Source organism: Anomalospiza imberbis, chromosome 18 (assembly GCF_031753505.1).
Source record: "Anomalospiza imberbis isolate Cuckoo-Finch-1a 21T00152 chromosome 18, ASM3175350v1, whole genome shotgun sequence".
Classification (NCBI taxonomy): Eukaryota; Metazoa; Chordata; class Aves; order Passeriformes; family Viduidae; genus Anomalospiza; species Anomalospiza imberbis.
Window position 1 is genome coordinate 3293564 of NC_089698.1, and position 18611 is coordinate 3312174.

Below are 18611 nucleotides of genomic sequence, written 5' to 3' on the forward strand. Positions count from 1 at the left end.
TCGTGTACAGGAAGGAACTGAGGGGAGGCACAGAGGAAGTGGGTTTTGAGGCTGGAGCTAATAAGGCAGAAAAGAATTGTTTTAGCACAAGGGCAGGGGGAATCCATTACCTAAACAGGAAAACACAGGGCATTTCTGTAGCTTGTTCCCATAAACTGAATTGATAAAATTCAATTTTGAAAACAAAATAATTTGTTTACGACCGTAGCACATTAGAGTCCAGTGATCTGTAGAAGTGATTCCTGCAGACATGCGGTAGCTGCTTTCCAGCCTATCTGCTGGGCTTGCTGGGAATACATATTTGGGCAGCAGGACAGACCTGTGGAATCTAAACCACAGTGCTTGGAGGTTTGTGTTTAAATTCCATGTACCATAGATCTTGGCCAGGTGCTCTCTGAGGAGAAGAGAAAAAAATAACACCTTCTGAGCTAGGGAGCCAAGTGTAGCCAGAGATTTTCCTTGTCCCTGCATATCAAAAAAGTGAAAGATAAAAGGGTGGAAATGAGGAGTTTATGTGCAAAGCACAGTAGTACATTAAAAAAAATCTGTGCCCTACTTATGCTGTGTCACTCACACACTTTTGTAGCCACGGGCATGTAATTCACTCTTTCGTTTTTTTAAGCAGAAGATCCTGCATTCCATCCTCAGAGGGTATTTTAAAAACTTCTTGATGCAGCATTTAGTTCACTACAATCCCAAGATTGCTTCCCAGCTGCAGTTCTTGCTCAGTGACTTTTACATGTCATGGTGTGGAGAATGAACTTAATTTTTTCTGAACAGGAAAAGGGGATTGTTCAGGCTGATGTTTACAGCAAAGTCTTCCCTATTGCCTTCTGTTAGAAAAGGATTTAAGCATAAGGCTGTGGTACTGTTGTGAGCATTTCTGAGGGAGATAAAAAATTGGGAACTGCAAGTTGAATCAGAAACAGCTGAATAAAGCATTTGAGCTGTGTAAACCCCATAAGCTCTACCATGCTATACCATATAGTTTCCATTTAATTGCCATGTATTTAAACTACCTGTTAAGTGGAGGATATGTGGAATTTATGTTAATATTTTAAAGTCTGCTTCTCTGCCCCTTCAGTGCTCTTGTAGAAACCAGTTTTGTAAAGCGCTGGCGTTTCTTAGTGCTAATAAGTAATTAAAAACACCTAAATTTCTTCTGGGTTTGCACGCAGATAAATGTCCCTTTCTGCCCAAATCCAGAGGGTGCTTGTGTCATGTAGTTTTATGCTGACTGAAGTTCATCTTAAAATCCTCTGATTAAGGGAGGAGAACAGGGGATTCTTCTGTTGTGAGTCATCTCAGAGCTTGATCCTGCTTCTACAGATGTTGGAAGGAGTTTTGCATTGAGTTTATTAATTGAATGTTGTTTCAGTGCTAGGGAGGGCTACTGGTTTAAATTTTGCAGCAGTGAATGGCATCTCGTGTATCTGTTAAGAAAGAGGGTCACACCTTTGCCTTGTCTCTACCGAGTCCAAAGCATCACTAAAATACCCTGTGAGATCATTAACTGAGTGTTATTAACCTAGAACAAAACAATGAGATTCTCAGAGGCAGAACTTTGCTTTGCTTGTAAATGGATACTGTCAGGGTACTGTTAGAATACAAACCTGCTCCCTAATTACATTTCAGTTGATTGAAGAAAAATTTAGAAATCAAAGGTGTTGAAGGGAATCAGGTCACACTCTGACAGTGGATGTCTGTTTCTTGCACTTTGCTGCAAATTTTGTGATGTTGAAGGTTTGTAATTGTTCTAAAACACAGCTGCTTTCACTGGAGTTTTAGAAATGGAGAGTTGTGAGAGATCAGTGCCCTGTTATCTGTCTGCCTGCTTGGATCTGGGTTGCCTGAGGTTAGTTCCTGAGCTGGGAAAATGCACACAGAAAACCTTGGGAATGGACTGCAGCCTCTCTTGGTGTATCCAGGACTCGTTGGTGAAAGTGGCACCAGATGGAAGTGGCAGCCTCGGGTGCCTGCAGCCTCTCCTGTGACAGCCGCATGGCTCCTCCAAAGTCTGTTGGGGCCACGTCCAAGGGGATTTCCAGCTCTGTTGGCTGTTGAGCTGAAGCTCTTTTGGCTGATTTGCTGTGATCAAATCACTTGATGAGGACATTTGGACTCAGGAGGTGGAGATTTCTACATGGGAGACTGAGCTGAGCTGCTGGAATGCATTGCAAGTCACCCATCAGATGGTTTTCAGCTGCTTTGATTTGATCTGTGTGTGATAGTGAGGAGAATATGAAAGTCACCTATTCTTCAGCATTGCTTACATAAGCTGGGCTGCTGGCAGCAGCATCCCCTGCAGGATACACCCAGGAGCCTGGCTCCCTGTGCTGCTCAGCTTGGGCACCCTCTGTGCAGCACCAGCATTCCCACAAGCTGTAGGGGCAGCTGTCCTGGCTGGTACTGTGCACTGTTGGGTCCAGTTCTCCCTTGGGATGTTCTCCTGCTCCCCTTGCTGGGAGCAGCATCCCTGCAGAGCTGCAGCAGCTGTTGGAGAGGGGGCCAGGACCACGGGGTGCTCTTGGGTTGTGCTGCAGGTACATGGTGAGCATCCACCTGTTGGGAGGTTGCTCCACATTTGCTGTAGGATTTGGTGTGATCTTACGGAACTGGCAGGAGCCACAGCCAGATGGTCTCTCCAGTTGTTTGGGTTTTTTCCTTGTTTTGCTGCTTTAAAATCTGAAGACTGCTTTCAGTTAGGCAGCTGCTCTCAGTCACAGTGCTGTTCAGAGTAATTGACTTTACATTGACTTTGGAATTTGGAGTAGTGTCTAAATATTGTTGTCAGCTTCATGCTGATTCCTTCTCCACTGAGGCTGAAGTCGTTTCACTTATGACCTCAAGATGGACTTGTGTTTTGCTCCCATGGGAACTAAAAATAATAATTATTTTAAGAATAGGTTCTTAATCACTTCCTTCTTTTGATGTACTAGTCTTGTTTAGCATTTTCTAAGAATGTAATTGAAAATATTTTAAACTATTTGTGTTTTAATTCCAGTTTTAATTAGCTCTTTGAAGATGCAAGGAGTGTACCAGACTTGATTGCAGTTCCTTTTAGTCTTTTTATAGAAAAGCATTTGCTCTTGTTATTCTGAGTGCAGATTATTAGAGTTTTGTTGCTTTGGCAAACTGTCGAGTCACAAAGAGCTGTGAAGAGATGAACATTAAGTTGACAGATTTCTTAGTCAAAGGCATGTGGGCACTTTGTCAGTGCTGGTGATGCATCAGCACATTAATCTGCTGTCTCCAAACTGTTAATGTACAGATGAGAAACAGGAAAAGATGTGCTTTAGTCTAGGTTTGGAAGACAAGATAAGGCGTGCAGTGGTTCTGAGGCAGAGCTGGCTATGAAGTGAGCACCAAAGGTGTTGGGATAGTTTGCAGTGATGGGAGAAATACTAAATGGGTGGAGATCCACTCTCTGCCTTGACACATGGGCTGAGTAACAGTGAGATGAACTAATTGGAGATCTTTCCATTAAGTAAAAGTCTTGAAATTTAGAAGTGGAGTCTTGGGAGATATATTTCAAAGAGTGGCATATGGATGCATTACTGAAAAGAAATAATCCAGAAGGATTTCCTAAATGTCTGTGATCATACTGATGGTGCCGAGTGTCTTAAAGCCCAGTGACAGCAAAAATACATTAACAATGATTTTTCTATTTCTTGCTAATAGTTGTCATGGTTTGCTCTCACTCCCAGTCAGTGAAGTTGCTTGCTCCAGCAAGTCTGCTTGTCTTGGGGGTGCTCATGTTCTATTTTGTGTACACTTTTTTTTAAATCAAGCACCAGTGTTCCAAAGGCTGCAGCAGAGCCTTGTAGCATGGTCAGTGTACAGCCTAACCCCCAAAGGGGCAGCTGGGCATAGACAGGGCTCACAACTTGGTCACTTGCCTGTTCTCTTGCTGCTGGGAATTATCCTTTTAGTGCAGTTCATACCTGGTCTCTGCATCTGCTTCCTTGTGCATACAAGAACATTGCAGTTTATTTTTAAAGAAGACGAGGAGGGAAAAAAAAAATCAGGCAACAACTCATCTACTGGTGCATTGTTACAACCTGTTGCCGCAACTGACATTTTATATAGTAGTAAAATTGAAAGAGCAGCGTTGGATTTCTTTACCTATCTCTTGGCTGAAGCTTGGCATTTACTCCTCTGTTACTGTCGAGTTGTGGGAGTACCTGAGTGTGAGAGCAGTTGTGGTGTGAACAAGGGAGGAAAGAAATGGTGAGCCAAATACGTGAAAAAATATTAGTTTAATATCCTGTTATTGGCAGCTCTGGCATTCTGGTTGCTTTTGTTAAAGCTGAGGACTTTTTACTTGTTTTTAGTCTTGCAAGTTTTATTAAAAGATTTCTTTAAAAAAGAGCTGCTGTTGGGAGGTTTCCCAGAGCAAATAGGAAACTGGGAATTATCAGTTCTCCACCCTCAGACTCTATGCATGGGCTTTGGCGAGCCAAGGGAAGTGCCTTGCACTCTGTAGGATGTACTTCCTATTTGAACAACGAATTTAGAACTTAAATGTGAAATGAGCTTTTAAGGATAAATAATTCCTCTCTGAGTTCATTTGTACTGAATGTGTGAGGCAAATGTCCTGTACCAAGGCACTGTCTGTGCTGGTTTTTTTTTTGCTGCCATTGCCACTGCAGTTCATGGCAGAGACCATTCCTGACTGACCACGTGCCCAGGGGATCTCTCTGAGAGGGCAGAGTGTTTGTAGGTGACATTGCTCCTGCCACTCCTTTGTGTCCATCACCCCTTGACCTGATGCTCGGAGTGTGTCAAGGTGAACCTGTTTCCTTTGTTGTTGTGTGGGTTGCAGTTGGTATTGCTTGTCCAATTCCCTCATAGCAAAGTTGCACAAAGAGCACAGGAGACATAAACTTGGAAGATGTGGGGCTAAACCCCCCCAAAACAAGAGAGAAAACCTGGGATAGGCACAGTTCCTATACTTTAATCTCTGGCTTGGAATTTACTGTGTTATGAGTATTTCCTACTTCCTCTGCCCTGTCAGTAGTATGGATTAATGATTCATAAAGGTGTGTTTTAAGGGCTGGGTAGTTTGTGTTTATACAGTGTTTACTAGAGTCCCTGCTACTTCTTCCTTTTTCCTTCCATTTCCCTTCCACCACCCAGGAGCATTCATGCATAAACCATTTCTTTTTCCAGCCTTGCCTTTCCTTGGAGAAATGTTACTCTTTCTAGCCTGTTGGTATTCCTTTGTGCCCAGCTCTGATTACCATCAGTGTAGAATTGGTGGGTTATATTTTTTCTTGGGCCAGAACTGGCATTTCATTCCTCCTTTCCAGGGTTACCAGCCTGGGAAGTCGAATGGGACTGTATCTGACCAAACATGCAGAAGTTTCTTAATTTTAAGTAATCTCAATCCCAGTTGGTAGAAGCTCATAGGTGGGGATTAGAAAAGGTGTGATATTGGCAAAGAGAAAAGTGTGGGTGAAATGAATTTCATTCCTGCTGATATTCGTGAGACCAGTTGTGACAGTTCTTAGTTCTTATGGAGGACGCTTGAAGACTGAATTCATTTCTGGCTCCTGCCTTTGTGAGCCGTGGCCAAGCATGGCTTGTTGTTGTTTCATCTGTTGACTTTGGCTGCTTTAGGGGGATGCTTTGCCTTGAAAGGAAGGGAGAAAGAAAAACTGAAAGCAGAGTAATTTCTTGTCTGTTTTGTTGCAGCGGAAGGTTGGTTTCACCAAAATGGAAAAATTTTAAGGGATTGAAGCTTCAGTGGAGAGATAAAATCCGTCTCAATAACGCCATCTGGAGGGCCTGGTACATGCAGTGTAAGTACCGTGCCGGGGGCGGGTCTTCCCTGAGAGACCGGTGGAACAAGAGAATTGAAATTACTGTCTAGTGAAAAGCTCGGCAATCTGCTCAAGGTCTGATGTTCCAGAGGCAATGCCGTTGGATCAGGGCTTTCCTGGATGTGCCCACACTGAGGATGTGCTGAGTGCTCCAAGCACAGCCCGAGATCTCCCTGTTTCGTGTTGTTCATCGGGAGGGAATCCTGGCTGGGATCCCTGTCACACCTTGCCACTGAAGTGACAGCTCTGCAGGCCCTGCACGTGCTCAGCACTTGCATTGTCGTTGTTGTTTCAGACCTGGAGAAGCGCAAGAACCCCGTGTGCCACTTTGTGACCCCTCTGGACGGCTCCGTGGACGTCGATGAACACCGGCGGCCAGAGGTGTGTGAAACCCTGGGAACAAGCCCAGTGAGCTCTGGAGTTTGTAACAGGATTTTCTGGTCTGCTGGGAACAAGGGTAGCATAGCCAGTCTGTGCTCTGTTTTTATATAGAAGGAACCATTAAAAGCAGAGCGAACCCGGTTTTGTGAGTTCATCACATTAGGATGATCGAGGTGGAACCAGAAGGATATTTGTTATCTGTTGTAACTTAAGTTAATGTTGTAGTTTAATGAATCATAAGTCACAGAAGTGCTGTTTGAATAGTGAAGGTTTTGACAGCCACTGCTGTCTTCTGACTGGAAGTCAGTGGGAAATCAGAGTGATGACTGTTTTCAGGACTAAATCTAAGTGACCCTGGGAGAGTTTTCTGTATTTTATGTAATTGGAGAGGTGTGGTTTCAAGAGAACAAGCAATTTCTTTCTTTCTGTCGAGGTAGCTTCACAGACAGATCAAATATGAGTTTGTGTTCTTTCATTTTTGTGCTCTTGTAAACATAAATGAAAACTAACATCTGCCCTCTGGCTCCTTGCAGAAAACCAGTGAAGCCCTTGATGTGGCAATATGTGGCTCTCTCTATACTGCATAACTCTAGAGTAATTTATAACTCAGAGGAGTTCCAGATGAGTTTGTGGAACTGTCTCAGGTTTTTGAAAGAACAGTGTTGATGTTTGTGTTGAAAGTGACCCTCGAACACAAAGTTAAGGCTCTCATTAGTCTGCTCTCCCCAGCTTACACACTGCTCTCTGTGATACATTGAAGACCCATATCATGTGATCTTTTGTTGCCATCAGTGTGTGGCCTGCAAGGTCCCCCCTGAGCTGGACATCAGATTTCTATTGCTTTGTGTCGTTCGTAGCAGCTTTTGCTTATGTGTGTCTGTGCATGTGACCTCGTGAAATCACAGGATATTGTGTGCTTTATACATTATATTTCAGTAAATTAATTTTAAAGTGGCTTTTTTTGCCATTTCTTAACTCTTGGTTATGGTTGAGCTACTGTGGGAGATGCTGACAATGCAGTCAGATGTCACCTCGTGTTTGGTTTTTGTGGGAAAGATGAAGTTAGTACTGTCAGATTTGCTCTGTGATAGCTGAACTCTGGGACAGTGTGGGCTGCTGATACATGAGCTCAAAGAGAATTAGCATGCTTTCTTTTGCATTTTTTATGCCTGAATATTTGCTTGGAAATGTATTGAATATTCAGCCCTTATGTGATTCTGTGTTATTCATGGCATGTGTTTGTGTTCTCAGGCCATTGCAACAGAAGGGAAATACTGGAAACGAAGAATTGAAATAGTCATTAGGGAATACCACAAGTGGAGAACATACTTCAAGAAGAGGGTCTGTTTGTTTACATTGTGAAAGTAGTTTGCTTGCGCTTGATCAATATGTTGTTGCTTTTTGAGTTTTTCTATCACTTTTTCTGGCATGCAAGAATACTTAAAACAGATGATAAGCTGGTACAGACATGCTCATCTGATTAGTTTCACTTAACTAAAAATTATTGTGCTGGGACTGATTGTGCATGATTGGGTCTTAAAAGTTTTGCAAAATCAGGTCTTCCACTGGCACATACAGGGCCTATTCTGACTGCACTATCTGTTCTGTTCTCCTTTTGCAGTTACAGAAACACAAAGATGAAGATCTTTCAAGTTTGGTCAGGGTAGGTAACACCACTGAGAAGTGGCATCATTTATGCTTGTAGAACCCACAGTAGATAACAAAGCTGTAACGTGCAGTAGCTTGCCTTGATTAAAATCTAAAGACGAGCATCTTGCTTAAGCCTTAATTAAGATTAGACACCTTAATGTTCTTTGCCTCAGAGAGCAACGTGAGATTTGTGGCTTGAAATGGATGGAGGAGAGGTTGAATGTAACAACCAATGTGACAGAAGAAATGGGAATCAGCATTGCATGCCCAGAGAGATCAATCTCTTTGAGGGCTGGCACATGATTTCATCTTGTTACTGAGTTGTAACTGGCACTGCTGCTTTGCTTGTGTAACTGCATCTGTGAAGATGTGGGAGCTATGTTTTGTGCATCTTCCTGCTGTGCCCACAGCTCGGGCAGATAATATGCCAGGATCCTGTAAAAGGACAGAATGGTTAAAGGAACAGTGGTATCACCATTTAGTGTGTCCCCTTAAACTATCAAACCTATTTTGGGGATATAAACTGATGATCAGCAGGACTGTTCTGCTGTTTTTGCAAGGCAGTGCAGTTTAACTCAGCCTGTAGTGAGGGATGGGTAGGCCAAGTCACACTGTGTTGTATTTTTCATGGGCAAAAAGTGTCTTGTGCAAACTCAGAGTACAATTACACTTCACTGCGAGTCAGAGTTTCAGATACATCTCACAAGACAGGAGTTGTTTTTTGCATTCTTGCTAGTAATGTTATTTTTAATCTTTATTCAAACTGAATGCAAAAAACTTGTGTAATCAATCAAACAAGGAAGTGTTATTTGTCTTACATCCTTCTAGTCACTATCTGGGTTTTGGGCAAAAACCTTTCCCAGAGCATTGTGGTATTTCAGTGAGCTGATGTTGCTGATGTATCAGAAGCACCACTGAAATGTTTCAGTCCATTTGATGGCTCCTCAAAGAGAGGTTCTCTCTTTAAAAATGTGAAAAATGAGGGCTGGTTTTATAGATATGCACCAGACTGCTTTGGCAGCCTGACCTCTCTTCCTTTCCTTTGACAGGATGATGATGTGGTTCTCTGGCAAAAAAGAAGGTATGGCAGAGAAACCCCTGTCCCCATGGAGGAAGGCAGCCTCTTGGATGCAGACATGCTCATGTCCGAGTTCACCGACACCCTGTTCTCCACGCTCTCTTCGCATCAGCTGGTTTCCTGGCCAAATTCCAGGGACATAGGTATTTGTTGGCTGTAGCTATGTTCCAGTGAGAACCCCTACAAAAACTCTGGTTTGTTGCTTTGGTGCTCTTGTAATCTAGCCTAAAAAAATCTATCTTATACTGCTGATACAAACAGGTCAGGGAATGTAGCTGTCTTATGATTCTGTAGATTATAGAATCCCAATTAATGATCCGAATTTAATTTCTGTCTTAGCTTCTTACGTGCTGCTCCCAGCTTTGCCCCCTAATGTTGCTCTGAATAAATCTGTAATGAGCAGTATTTACTTTATTAGTGATGAAGGCATTGTGATTTATCTCAAAGCATAGTTGTGTGTGTATTTTTAAGGGAGTGCCTGTGTATTTTTGTTTGACTTTGTCCGGTAGAACCAGTGCAAGTTTCACCTGTACAAACAATCCCAAGAGCTGTTCAACTCTGTCTGGAGGCTCTGACTGTCTGATGGGACAGCACATGTCCACTGTTAACCATCCTTGCTGCATGGATGTCTGCAGCCATGGTTTACATGAATTGTACTCGAGGCAAATGAAATGGGTGATGGTTTACTTTAAAATACTCTGTTATGAGCTGTGGTGGGTCAGGCTGTGCTTCCAGCAAGGTTGTGTGTAGTGCAGCTCAATTAGAGCCTTCAGGTTTCACTTCTTCCATTTTAGTAATTGAAAGTTTCATTCCCCAATGGCTTTGATATCTGGACTGTTGCTGTAGCTCTGAAGAGAAGCAGATGCTCAGTTCCTTTCAGCAGCAGTTTTTCTGTAACATCTTGGCCAAGCCTGGCTGTGGAATGTTTTATTCCTGCTGCTGTTATTATGTGAGTAATGGGAAGCTAATCTAATCTGTCTCCTGAATTTTGCAGGACACTTAGGAAATGCTGACATGATTCAACCAGGGCTTATTCCTCTCCAGCCAAATTTTGATTTTATGGATACTTTTGAGCCTTTTCAGGGTAAGAATCATATACAGAGTTCATTAATTTCTTAAATGTTGCAGTGATTTATGAACTAGGTTTTAAAAAAAGGTTTAAGTGTTACAAACATCTAAGGTTTCCCCATTTCACTCTTCTTAGCGATGAAGACATTTAACATTTTGTTTGTCTTTGAATGTTTTATGGCACTGTCAAGAATTCCATATAACATTAAACTACTGCTGGCAACTTTGATGGTTCTGGATCTTCATGGAAGTAAAGAGAAAGAGTCATGTCTGTTTGCTGACTCTGCAAGCAGTCTGCATCAGATAACTGTACTTTGTGGGACTCACTGAGGATCAGATCTTGGTTCTCTCTGTGTAGATGAACCTTTAACAGGACTGATTTTTGCATTATCCCAGTTTGCATGAAAGTTGAAGGAGTCAGCCCCAAAGAGATCAGTTCCTCTGGAAGACAGTAATTCACTGCTCAGACAGCAGCAGTTGTATGAAGCAAAAAGGTCATGGTTTCATTATTTGCTAAATAATACTGATATTCCTGTGAATTTTAGGATCTAGCAATGCTGTATCTTAAGTATGAAAAGCAGAAAATTAATAGATGGTTTTTAATATTTCAGAATTATTCACACCCAGTCGCTCCAGTAATTATTTCCCTTCCGTGTCTGCTGTCAGCTCAGCTACCACAGACAGCAGCAGCCACTCTTCCCAGGTAAGAGAGGTTTCAAAAAGAAGGCTCTGACATGAGCCATGTCCTCTCAGGAGGAGTTCAGACATGTCTGAATCAGTGACATTTCCTTGTCTCTCAGTCTCCCGGCCTGCCGGCGGGTTCGTTGCCCAGCACGCTTCCAGCAGGGAACATCAGTGATGGACTGATTCCTTCCTCAGTACCTGCTCCTGTCATTCCTGTCGTTGCTGACCAGTGTTCCAGCATTAGAAGTGGGGGATCTTTCATCCAGCCGGCAGACTTCCCTCCTGACTCGTCTCTCAGCGGGCCACAAACTTTTATGTCCGTGTTCCAGACGCCCCTGCCGCTGCTGCAAGCCACGAGTGCACAGCAGCAGTCCCCGCTGCCCGCGGTGCCGCTCAGCTCCAGCCTGAGCCCCGCGCCCGCCGCCTTCGCCGCTCCGGAAACCCCCAAGTTCGGCCTCTGTGAATCCTCGGTCATCACTCACACGGCTTCTGCCACGCTGACCCACAACGCCCCTGCCACCACCTTCAGCCAGAGCCAGAGCCAGAGCCTGGTGCTGGCCACGCAGCAGCCGGGGGCAGGAGTGCCTTGTAACCTGGCCTTCCAGACTGCTGTTGTGCAGGGGCAGCCCCGGCCCCAGCTGCAGTCCCAGCTGACATTTGCACTCCCCAAACCCGTTCCTCTGGCCAGTGCTGGGACAAGGCCCAAACAGTCACAAAAAATAGTGCCTGCTCCGAAGCTTGAAACAGTGTCCTTAGTGGTAAAGAATGCCTTCATCACCCCAGGTAAGGAGCACTGTGTGGGACTTTGTTTTCTGAGTGGGACTAGCAGGAGGAAAAGACCTTCTTGCTTTTCTTGCTTTACATAATAAGTTAAAATAGAGCTTCTTAGTGTGTCAGCAGAACCCTAGACTCCACTGGCTGAATGCAGTGGCTGCACTGTTCAGTGGGATGCTCTGGACTGCTGCAAGGATTGACAGCAGTTCGGTTGAGTGTGGAAAGCTGACCTGCAAAAGGGGGTCTCTTTTTGTATCATCTGTGATGGGCTGTGTAGCTGCACCAGCTCTGTGCTCCTGCCCCATAGAAGCTCTGGATTTAGGTGTGATGCTGTTGTGATTAACTGCCCCTCAGAGCATTCAGCCACAAGTGGAGGAGGAGATTCTCCTGAAGGAGCTGGAGATCTTTGTTTCAAGCAGTCTAGAGACCCTTGCGATGCTTTAAATCTGGAGTATCAGGCTGGGGTAGGAACACCTGAGACTTCCACACTGGGTGGGATTTGGAGCCACTGGCGCTGCACAAGGCAAAGAATAACAAGATACGGAGCAAGAATTTGCTTGAGGTGGTTCTTGTAGGAAAGCTCAAAGCTGGAGCAGGACAGGCAGAATGCTCTTCTTGGGATTACTGCAGTCTGTTTTTAGACTTGTGCTGGCTGGGGGCCAAGTGACTTCAGCCACTTGAAATGTGCAACAATAATTCAAGAAAAAGCCTGCCTGGAGGAGTAATGTTGAACAGGCTTTACTAGGGAGTAGGTGTGTCTGCCAGGGCCTGATAGTGAGGTTACCCACCAAAAAGAAAAATCACTGTTCAGTAGAAGAACAGACCCAAGATGGAATGTCACTGGGATCAGTTTGGTCCATGATTAATAGCATGAGGGTGTTAATGGTGTGTTCCTGTCTACAGTGTGTTATAAACCAATGTTCCATGTACCTTCAGCAGTTGAGACATGCATTTCTCACCTAGTAAAGTTTGTAGGCAACTCATTTTCAGAAAGCCTTTGCTCCTGCTTTTCTCAGGGCTTCCTAGGTTGTTCCTCACCCCATATACTACTTTCCCAGTGCTCCATCATTTACTTCTAGATCATCACAACCAGTGGCTTGTTTTTCATCTAGATTAGTGGCATGTATTTGGGGATCATGGTGTTCCTAAACTACTGGGACATCAAGCTCAGGGGACAAATCCAAGAATTTATATAAATACTAGAGCTTTATTTTTGGAAACAGAATAAACATCAGTACTTGTAACTGGGGCATTTATGCCTGTCATTTGTGTTCAGGACAAACAAATTATCTCCTGACTGTAAAGCAAATTACATGGTATCTTGAGTTAAACTGTTGTGTGGTATAAGGACTCAAAAATCTGTACAGATTGTCTCATCAGGTGCAAAATGTCACTGCTATCACCACTTCATGATAAATGTGCTGATTTGGAAAGTGTGTAAAAGATGCATATGTAGGACAGAAACATGAATCATGTAAAGCAACTTCTAAATATTGTTGCTGGTTGCTGCAGGTCCCCAAATGTGGAAGTCAGAAAGGCCAAGCCTGTGCAGCAGCATTAATGCACTGCTAAGAGTAGGCTCTTGAGATCAATAGAGATGTCATAAGTCCAGCTGAACGTCAGTGAACAGTGGAAAGGTGATTCCAGCTTTAGATGTGGGAATGCTCAAAGAATGAACTCCCTCCAGACAGACCCATGCAAGGGCTGGCACGAGGTTTGTGCAATCCCCAGGCCTCTCTGCAGAAACTCCAGCTGAGTCAAAACACAGTTGTCAGGCACAGGTGACACTGTCAGGGAGGGGACATTGGATAACCCTGCGCTGTCTCCCTGTCCTGCTGTGTGTCCTCCAGGGTCCTGAACTGCAGAGGGGTGGCTCAGCAGGGGCTGAGCTGTGCTGACACTTCTGCATCTTGACTTTATTTGTACAAAGGAGAGCTGAACCAGTGCAGCCAAGAGTGAAGCCAAATATGTTTGCTTCAGTTTATCAAAACCCAGACAGAAGCTATGTCTTTGCCACATTCTTCCCTTAGTAACAGTTTAGGTTGTCAGTCATGTTCTGTCTAGACTGGGCAAGAGCAATGTCAGCATGAATGCCGTGGTAGTAACTGCACATCTGCACTGGTTACATGGAGATCTTCACAGATTCATGTGGACACATTTGCTGCTATTCAGAATTACCTCTAGCTGCCTAAAAACTGCGGAACTCTTGGTTCTTGGGTGTATTTTGTGGAATTTTGATGCTGATTCCCAGTCACATTTGGTTGTCTGTGGTTGTGTGTCATCTAAAGCAGCTATAAAACCAGACAGTGAAAGAAGCTGGTAGACTGAACTGCTGAGGGAAAGGATTTAAGATATATATACAAGGAAGCATGAGGTATTGAGTCATTGACCCTTCCTGGGTCAGCAGAGCAATCCTGAGATCCCAAAGTGTGGATGGAAGAGGAGAGCTGAAGATGGTCCTCCCCCTGTCAAACCCAGCTCTGACAGAATGAAGACACTTTGTATCTCCCTGAATTACTACATACCTCTGTAAATTCACTGTGAAGCAGTGACAGTGATGTTAGAAAACTGAGAAATAGCTGGAGTGTTGAAGTCCTTTGTACTGAATTGAAGGGGTTGACATTATTGGAAGACTGGTGGCGTTTTATACTGCAGTGAAATAGTACCAGATAGATGCCCGTTGATCCATGCCCATGTTTAACGACAAGTTATTTCATACAAAATAATTTCCATCTTTTTTTTGTATCATTAACTATTCTAACTGAATTGTGTTCTTCAGCTGCCTTTCAGGGACAGTCCAGAGCTGTGATTGTAACTCCAGCACCTTTAAAAAGAGAGGGGATTTTGACGCCAGCCACGTCTCAGTCTAATGTTGCAATTGCACCAGCTGGAATTGTCAGAGTAAGGAGAAGAAAAAAAAATTATATATTTGTTTTCTAGGCCTGTTATTTGCAAGTAGTTAGAGCTATAATGTGCTCAGACGGGTAACAAGTCCAGTAAATAAATCATCTGTTACCCAACGTATGCATTTGTGCATTCAGCATTATATTTGCTTATTTTGAATGTAGCCACTTCATGGGCTTGGAAGCACTTTATAGTCTTGACAGGCTCTGTCTCACACAACAGTAAGATTCCAAGGAGGCCTGTATTTACAGTGCTGTGCATGGGGATGGTTTGTGCAGAAGCTGGAAGGAGCCCAGGGAGCTCACCTTTCCACTACCATTTTGGAAAACATGCCTTGGGTATGTGAGCAGGTTTCCCCAATATGTTGTGTGCAGGAAGATGGAGATAGATTTTAGTATATTGTGCTGTTGATGTGTTGTTATACTGCTTTAAGTTATGAAAGGATACTGGTCTCCTGCCAGAAGCCTGACTTTGGTGCCTGCCAGTTCCTTATATATTAACTCTTGTTTCATGTCATCAGATTGTTAATCATGTATTAATTTGCTACTTTTAGTGAAAGGCAAGGTAACAAATCTCTCTTTCTCTCTTTCTCTTTCTTAATCTCTCCCCCCACTTTGTCCTTTCTCTCATCCCTTCTCTCCCTCTGCCCCCACACTGCCCCTCCTGCTCTCTCTTTCTCTCTGCTTTTCTCTGTGCTGTTTCTGTGCCGTTCCCAGGCTCCCGGGGTGACGGAGTTCCGTAGTAACATTCTGGTTGGTCCAGCACAGCGAGCACCAAGTAGTCAACAAAGCCAGTCCACAGTCTCACATCTCTTTCCTCCTAGTGTAGTCCAAGATGTGTTGGTGAAAGGAGAGCACATCCCTTCCCACTGTAGCAGTTCACAAGTTCCCTCACCTACACCTAGTAAGTTAGAAAGCTGTAAGCATTCTCTCCCTCCCCTGCACAATGAAGTGTGTTTCTGTTGGGTAGGCAGGGTGTAAATGGGCCTTGAGGATCCCTAGTTAATTTTTGAAGAAAAATCTTTTCAGGCCCTTCTACCCCACAGCTTCAGTTGCATCCAGTAGTTTCTAATTCTTGTCTTAAATGACTGTGCAGCATCCCCACAAACTGTGATTTTGTGCTTCCTGTAAGTGGCTCCTTTCTAAAAGGATGTGCTGTCGTAGTCACCAAGAAATGAAAGGCATCTGTGTAGGAAGTGCTGAATAGGTTTGTTGTTCAGTGTCATAGCTCTGATTTTGACTGGAGGATCTCAGACACAATCCTTGTAGGTAAGTGCAAAGACTCCTTTTGCATGTGCATCGATGGAGTGTTCCCTGGGCTGGTTCTGGTGGTAAATGGCTTTTAAGTGTCACCATCATGTCCCAGGCCTTTAGAGACAAATGGGGGAGCCCAGCAGGACAATGGAGTCACAGCCTGTGCATCCAACATGCTTTTGCTGACATATGTGTGTGAAAGGACTATTACATCTTGCTATTCAGGATGTATCATGTGACCTGATATCCTAAGCTTTCCCAGTCCTGATGTTTTCTAGCATGTGGTTGCTGCATCAAACAATGTAAACAGTTGCCGACTGCATTTCAGTTCAGCTCTGAGTAGAAACTTCTCAGCAGTTACATTTGCTACAGAAAGTTGTTTGTTAATGTGTCTTGTGTTTTTTTCTTTCTGAAGGCCGGGACTGTCAGAATTCAGGCCAGGCTTCCCCCTGCACCTCTGAGCAGAGCCCCAGTCCACAGTCTCCTCAGAACAGCTGCTCAGGAAAACCTGCCACTGACCCTACTGTGGCTGCACTTAAGGTGTGTGTCCTTTCCTTTGAGGGGCTTTTCTTTGCCTTCATAGCTACTTTTCTGTCCTGATGTCTGAGCATAGCTAGAGAAAGTTGTGCTTCAGGACAGCAGCATATTTGCGTGTCAGGCTTAGCTTGCTGCTGCATCTGTGCTGCTCTGTGCCATTCAAAATGTCAGAGTCTGATCTACTCTGCTCCTCAGGGATGTGTCACCAGCGGGGCCAGGCTTAGCTGTACCTCTGCATGTCCTTATGGTCGTGACAGCAGTTCCTGCTGTGGCTCACAGAAGTGTTGTGACAGGTGTCAATTTACTTGGTCGAAGGTTTCAGGCTTAGTGTTCTAAACTGTGGCTTTTTGCCATTGTTCTGTTGGGGCTCTTCAGTCTGCAGGGCTCTGGCCATCGCTGGAGGGGAAGTTCTTGACCTGCTGAGTTACTTACATGTCTCCAGTGACGCTATGCTGCTCCACAGAGAAGCAGCTCCACAGACTCTGAGTTACACCTGTAAAACCATTCAAGAATTACTGGGCTAAGAACTTGGAGGTCTAGATATAGCACCCGAGTGCTGGTTGTACCTCACACACAAGCTGACCTTGTCAGAACACTTTCTGTGGTGGTATGAGAAACTTCTCCATGCAAACCCCATCAGAACAATCACCTGTAACCCTCTCATTCATTCTGTTGTGGGAGGGAGTGTTACTTAACAGTTGTGCAATTGCCAGTCCCCTTCTGGCTTCTCTGGCTCAGTGTACCCTGTGAGTTGGTGGCAGTTTGGTTACTCTAGGGCAGAAAGGTAAGTTTAACACCTGCAACCTGTGACTAAACTCAGGTCTAGATCTGTTGCGGAGGACAATCAGAACTGCCCCTTGCTGACCGTGCTGCAAGTTACTTATAAAAGTTGGCAGGGATTTGCTTGGCGTGAGAGCTCACAAGCAGTGGATACAGCCTGTTCTGCTGCTAGAGGGTAAGATAACAAAAGAACAAATTAGTAGGGCTTGGCTGATGGTGGGAAAGTGGTCACTAGATGGAAAAGCAAAGACATGGCTTTACAGCCATGTAAACACATCTGCTCTGACAGGAATTGCTTTGGATATGTATTGTTAGTAACTCTTTGGTAAGACAAGAGAGAAACAGTGATATTTGCCAGGCTCCAGATGTGTCTGCTTTTGTTCCTCTGTATTGTTAGTTAGATTAAACAGTTCTGTATTGCTAGGTAACATGGTTGTTTCAGTTTGGCAAAGCATGGAGTGCACTGGAAATCTCTGTTCTGCTCATGGACCTGCATTTTCTGTGGTTTTGGGGCAACCACTTCACTGCTTTATTACATTGCTTTCCTCCATTATAAAGTGGGGTGATGGTGAACTGCTGCCAGAAAGCCTCACTCTGCCAGGAATGTGTTCTCAAAGTGCAAACTCTGTTAAAGAAGTTCCTTCATCCCAGGTTTCCTGTGGCAGACTCCCGGGAAAAGGCGGTAATTGAGTTGTGCAGCAATAGGAACAACTCAGGCAAGAGAGGGACTCAGAGCAAAGAAATCCCTGGGCTGTTACAGTTATGGTCTCTACACCTCCTTCACGCACCTGGCACACACCTCGGTGTGGAGTGGGGGTTTTCAGAGTCGTATCTGGAGTTGTTTTGTTCCTTCCTGGATCCTTTGTCTGTGTCCCTGCTGTGGCTGTGACATGTGTAACTATCCCAGGGATGATCCCTGGCTGATCCAGGCTCCAGCTGAGCTGGGCAGGAGCCACAGGGCGGCGGTGTGGCCCCAGCTTTGGGAAGGGATCTGCCGGCTGCTCCTTTGTCCTCAGCAGCTCAGAGGCCTTGGAGTAATCTGGTATTCCTAGTGCCCGAGCAGAAACTAGAGCTCCTTTTATAGCTTGGAAGGTCTTTTGTTTCTATGGGCACCAACCTTGGGAGCTCCTGTCAGTGGTTTAGGTAGCTCCCTAGCCCTGGGATTCCGGAGCTGCAGGATCCTCATGTGCCTAAAAAATCCTGCCAGTTGTTTTTTTTTGTTACTGACTGCAAGGTATTTCTACCACAGCCTGGACCAATTCTGGGTCTATTGATCCTTGTCCTTTTGTTAATATAAATCCTAAATATTTACTTCCTGATAACACAGCTGAAGCTTAGAAAGATGTGTAGGGTGTCCTTTTCTTTCTGCTAAAGCACTTCACAGACAAATAGTATCTTTCAAACTTTTGTGTGCCTTGCTGGCAAGTAACAAATCATGTGCATACTGTACAAGTCTAGAACCTCCAGGTAATATAATATCTCTTACATTTTCTCCTTGCCATCCTGGCATGTGATGCTTAAAATAGATGCAGATGTCAGAGGTGTGTTGGTCCACAAACACACTGTCAATTCGTTATTAAGATTCTGGAGAGTCATTCCAGGGGAAACTGTGAATGCCAGCAAGTCAGCAAAAATGACACTGAATTTGAGTAGCTGAAATAGTCATAGCAGTAGCAC

General features: G+C 44.3%; 1 protein-coding gene across 2 annotated transcripts in view; it reads left to right on the forward strand.

The window, feature by feature from the left end:
• MLXIP (MLX interacting protein) overlaps positions 1–18611 on the forward strand; it is a 44022-nt gene that overhangs the window by 16861 nt on the left and 8550 nt on the right. The window contains exons 2-12 of one of the 2 annotated variants that reach the window (XM_068208485.1): positions 5698–5804; positions 6121–6206; positions 7458–7547; positions 7828–7869; positions 8906–9077; positions 9929–10018; positions 10614–10705; positions 10803–11469; positions 14240–14361; positions 15081–15267; positions 16033–16157. In XM_068208485.1, coding sequence (XP_068064586.1) covers positions 5698–5804; positions 6121–6206; positions 7458–7547; positions 7828–7869; positions 8906–9077; positions 9929–10018; positions 10614–10705; positions 10803–11469; positions 14240–14361; positions 15081–15267; positions 16033–16157 — 1780 coding nt within the window. The remainder of the gene's footprint in view (positions 1–5697; positions 5805–6120; positions 6207–7457; positions 7548–7827; positions 7870–8905; positions 9078–9928; positions 10019–10613; positions 10706–10802; positions 11470–14239; positions 14362–15080; positions 15268–16032; positions 16158–18611) is intronic. The other variant, XM_068208486.1, reaches the window with a different exon arrangement.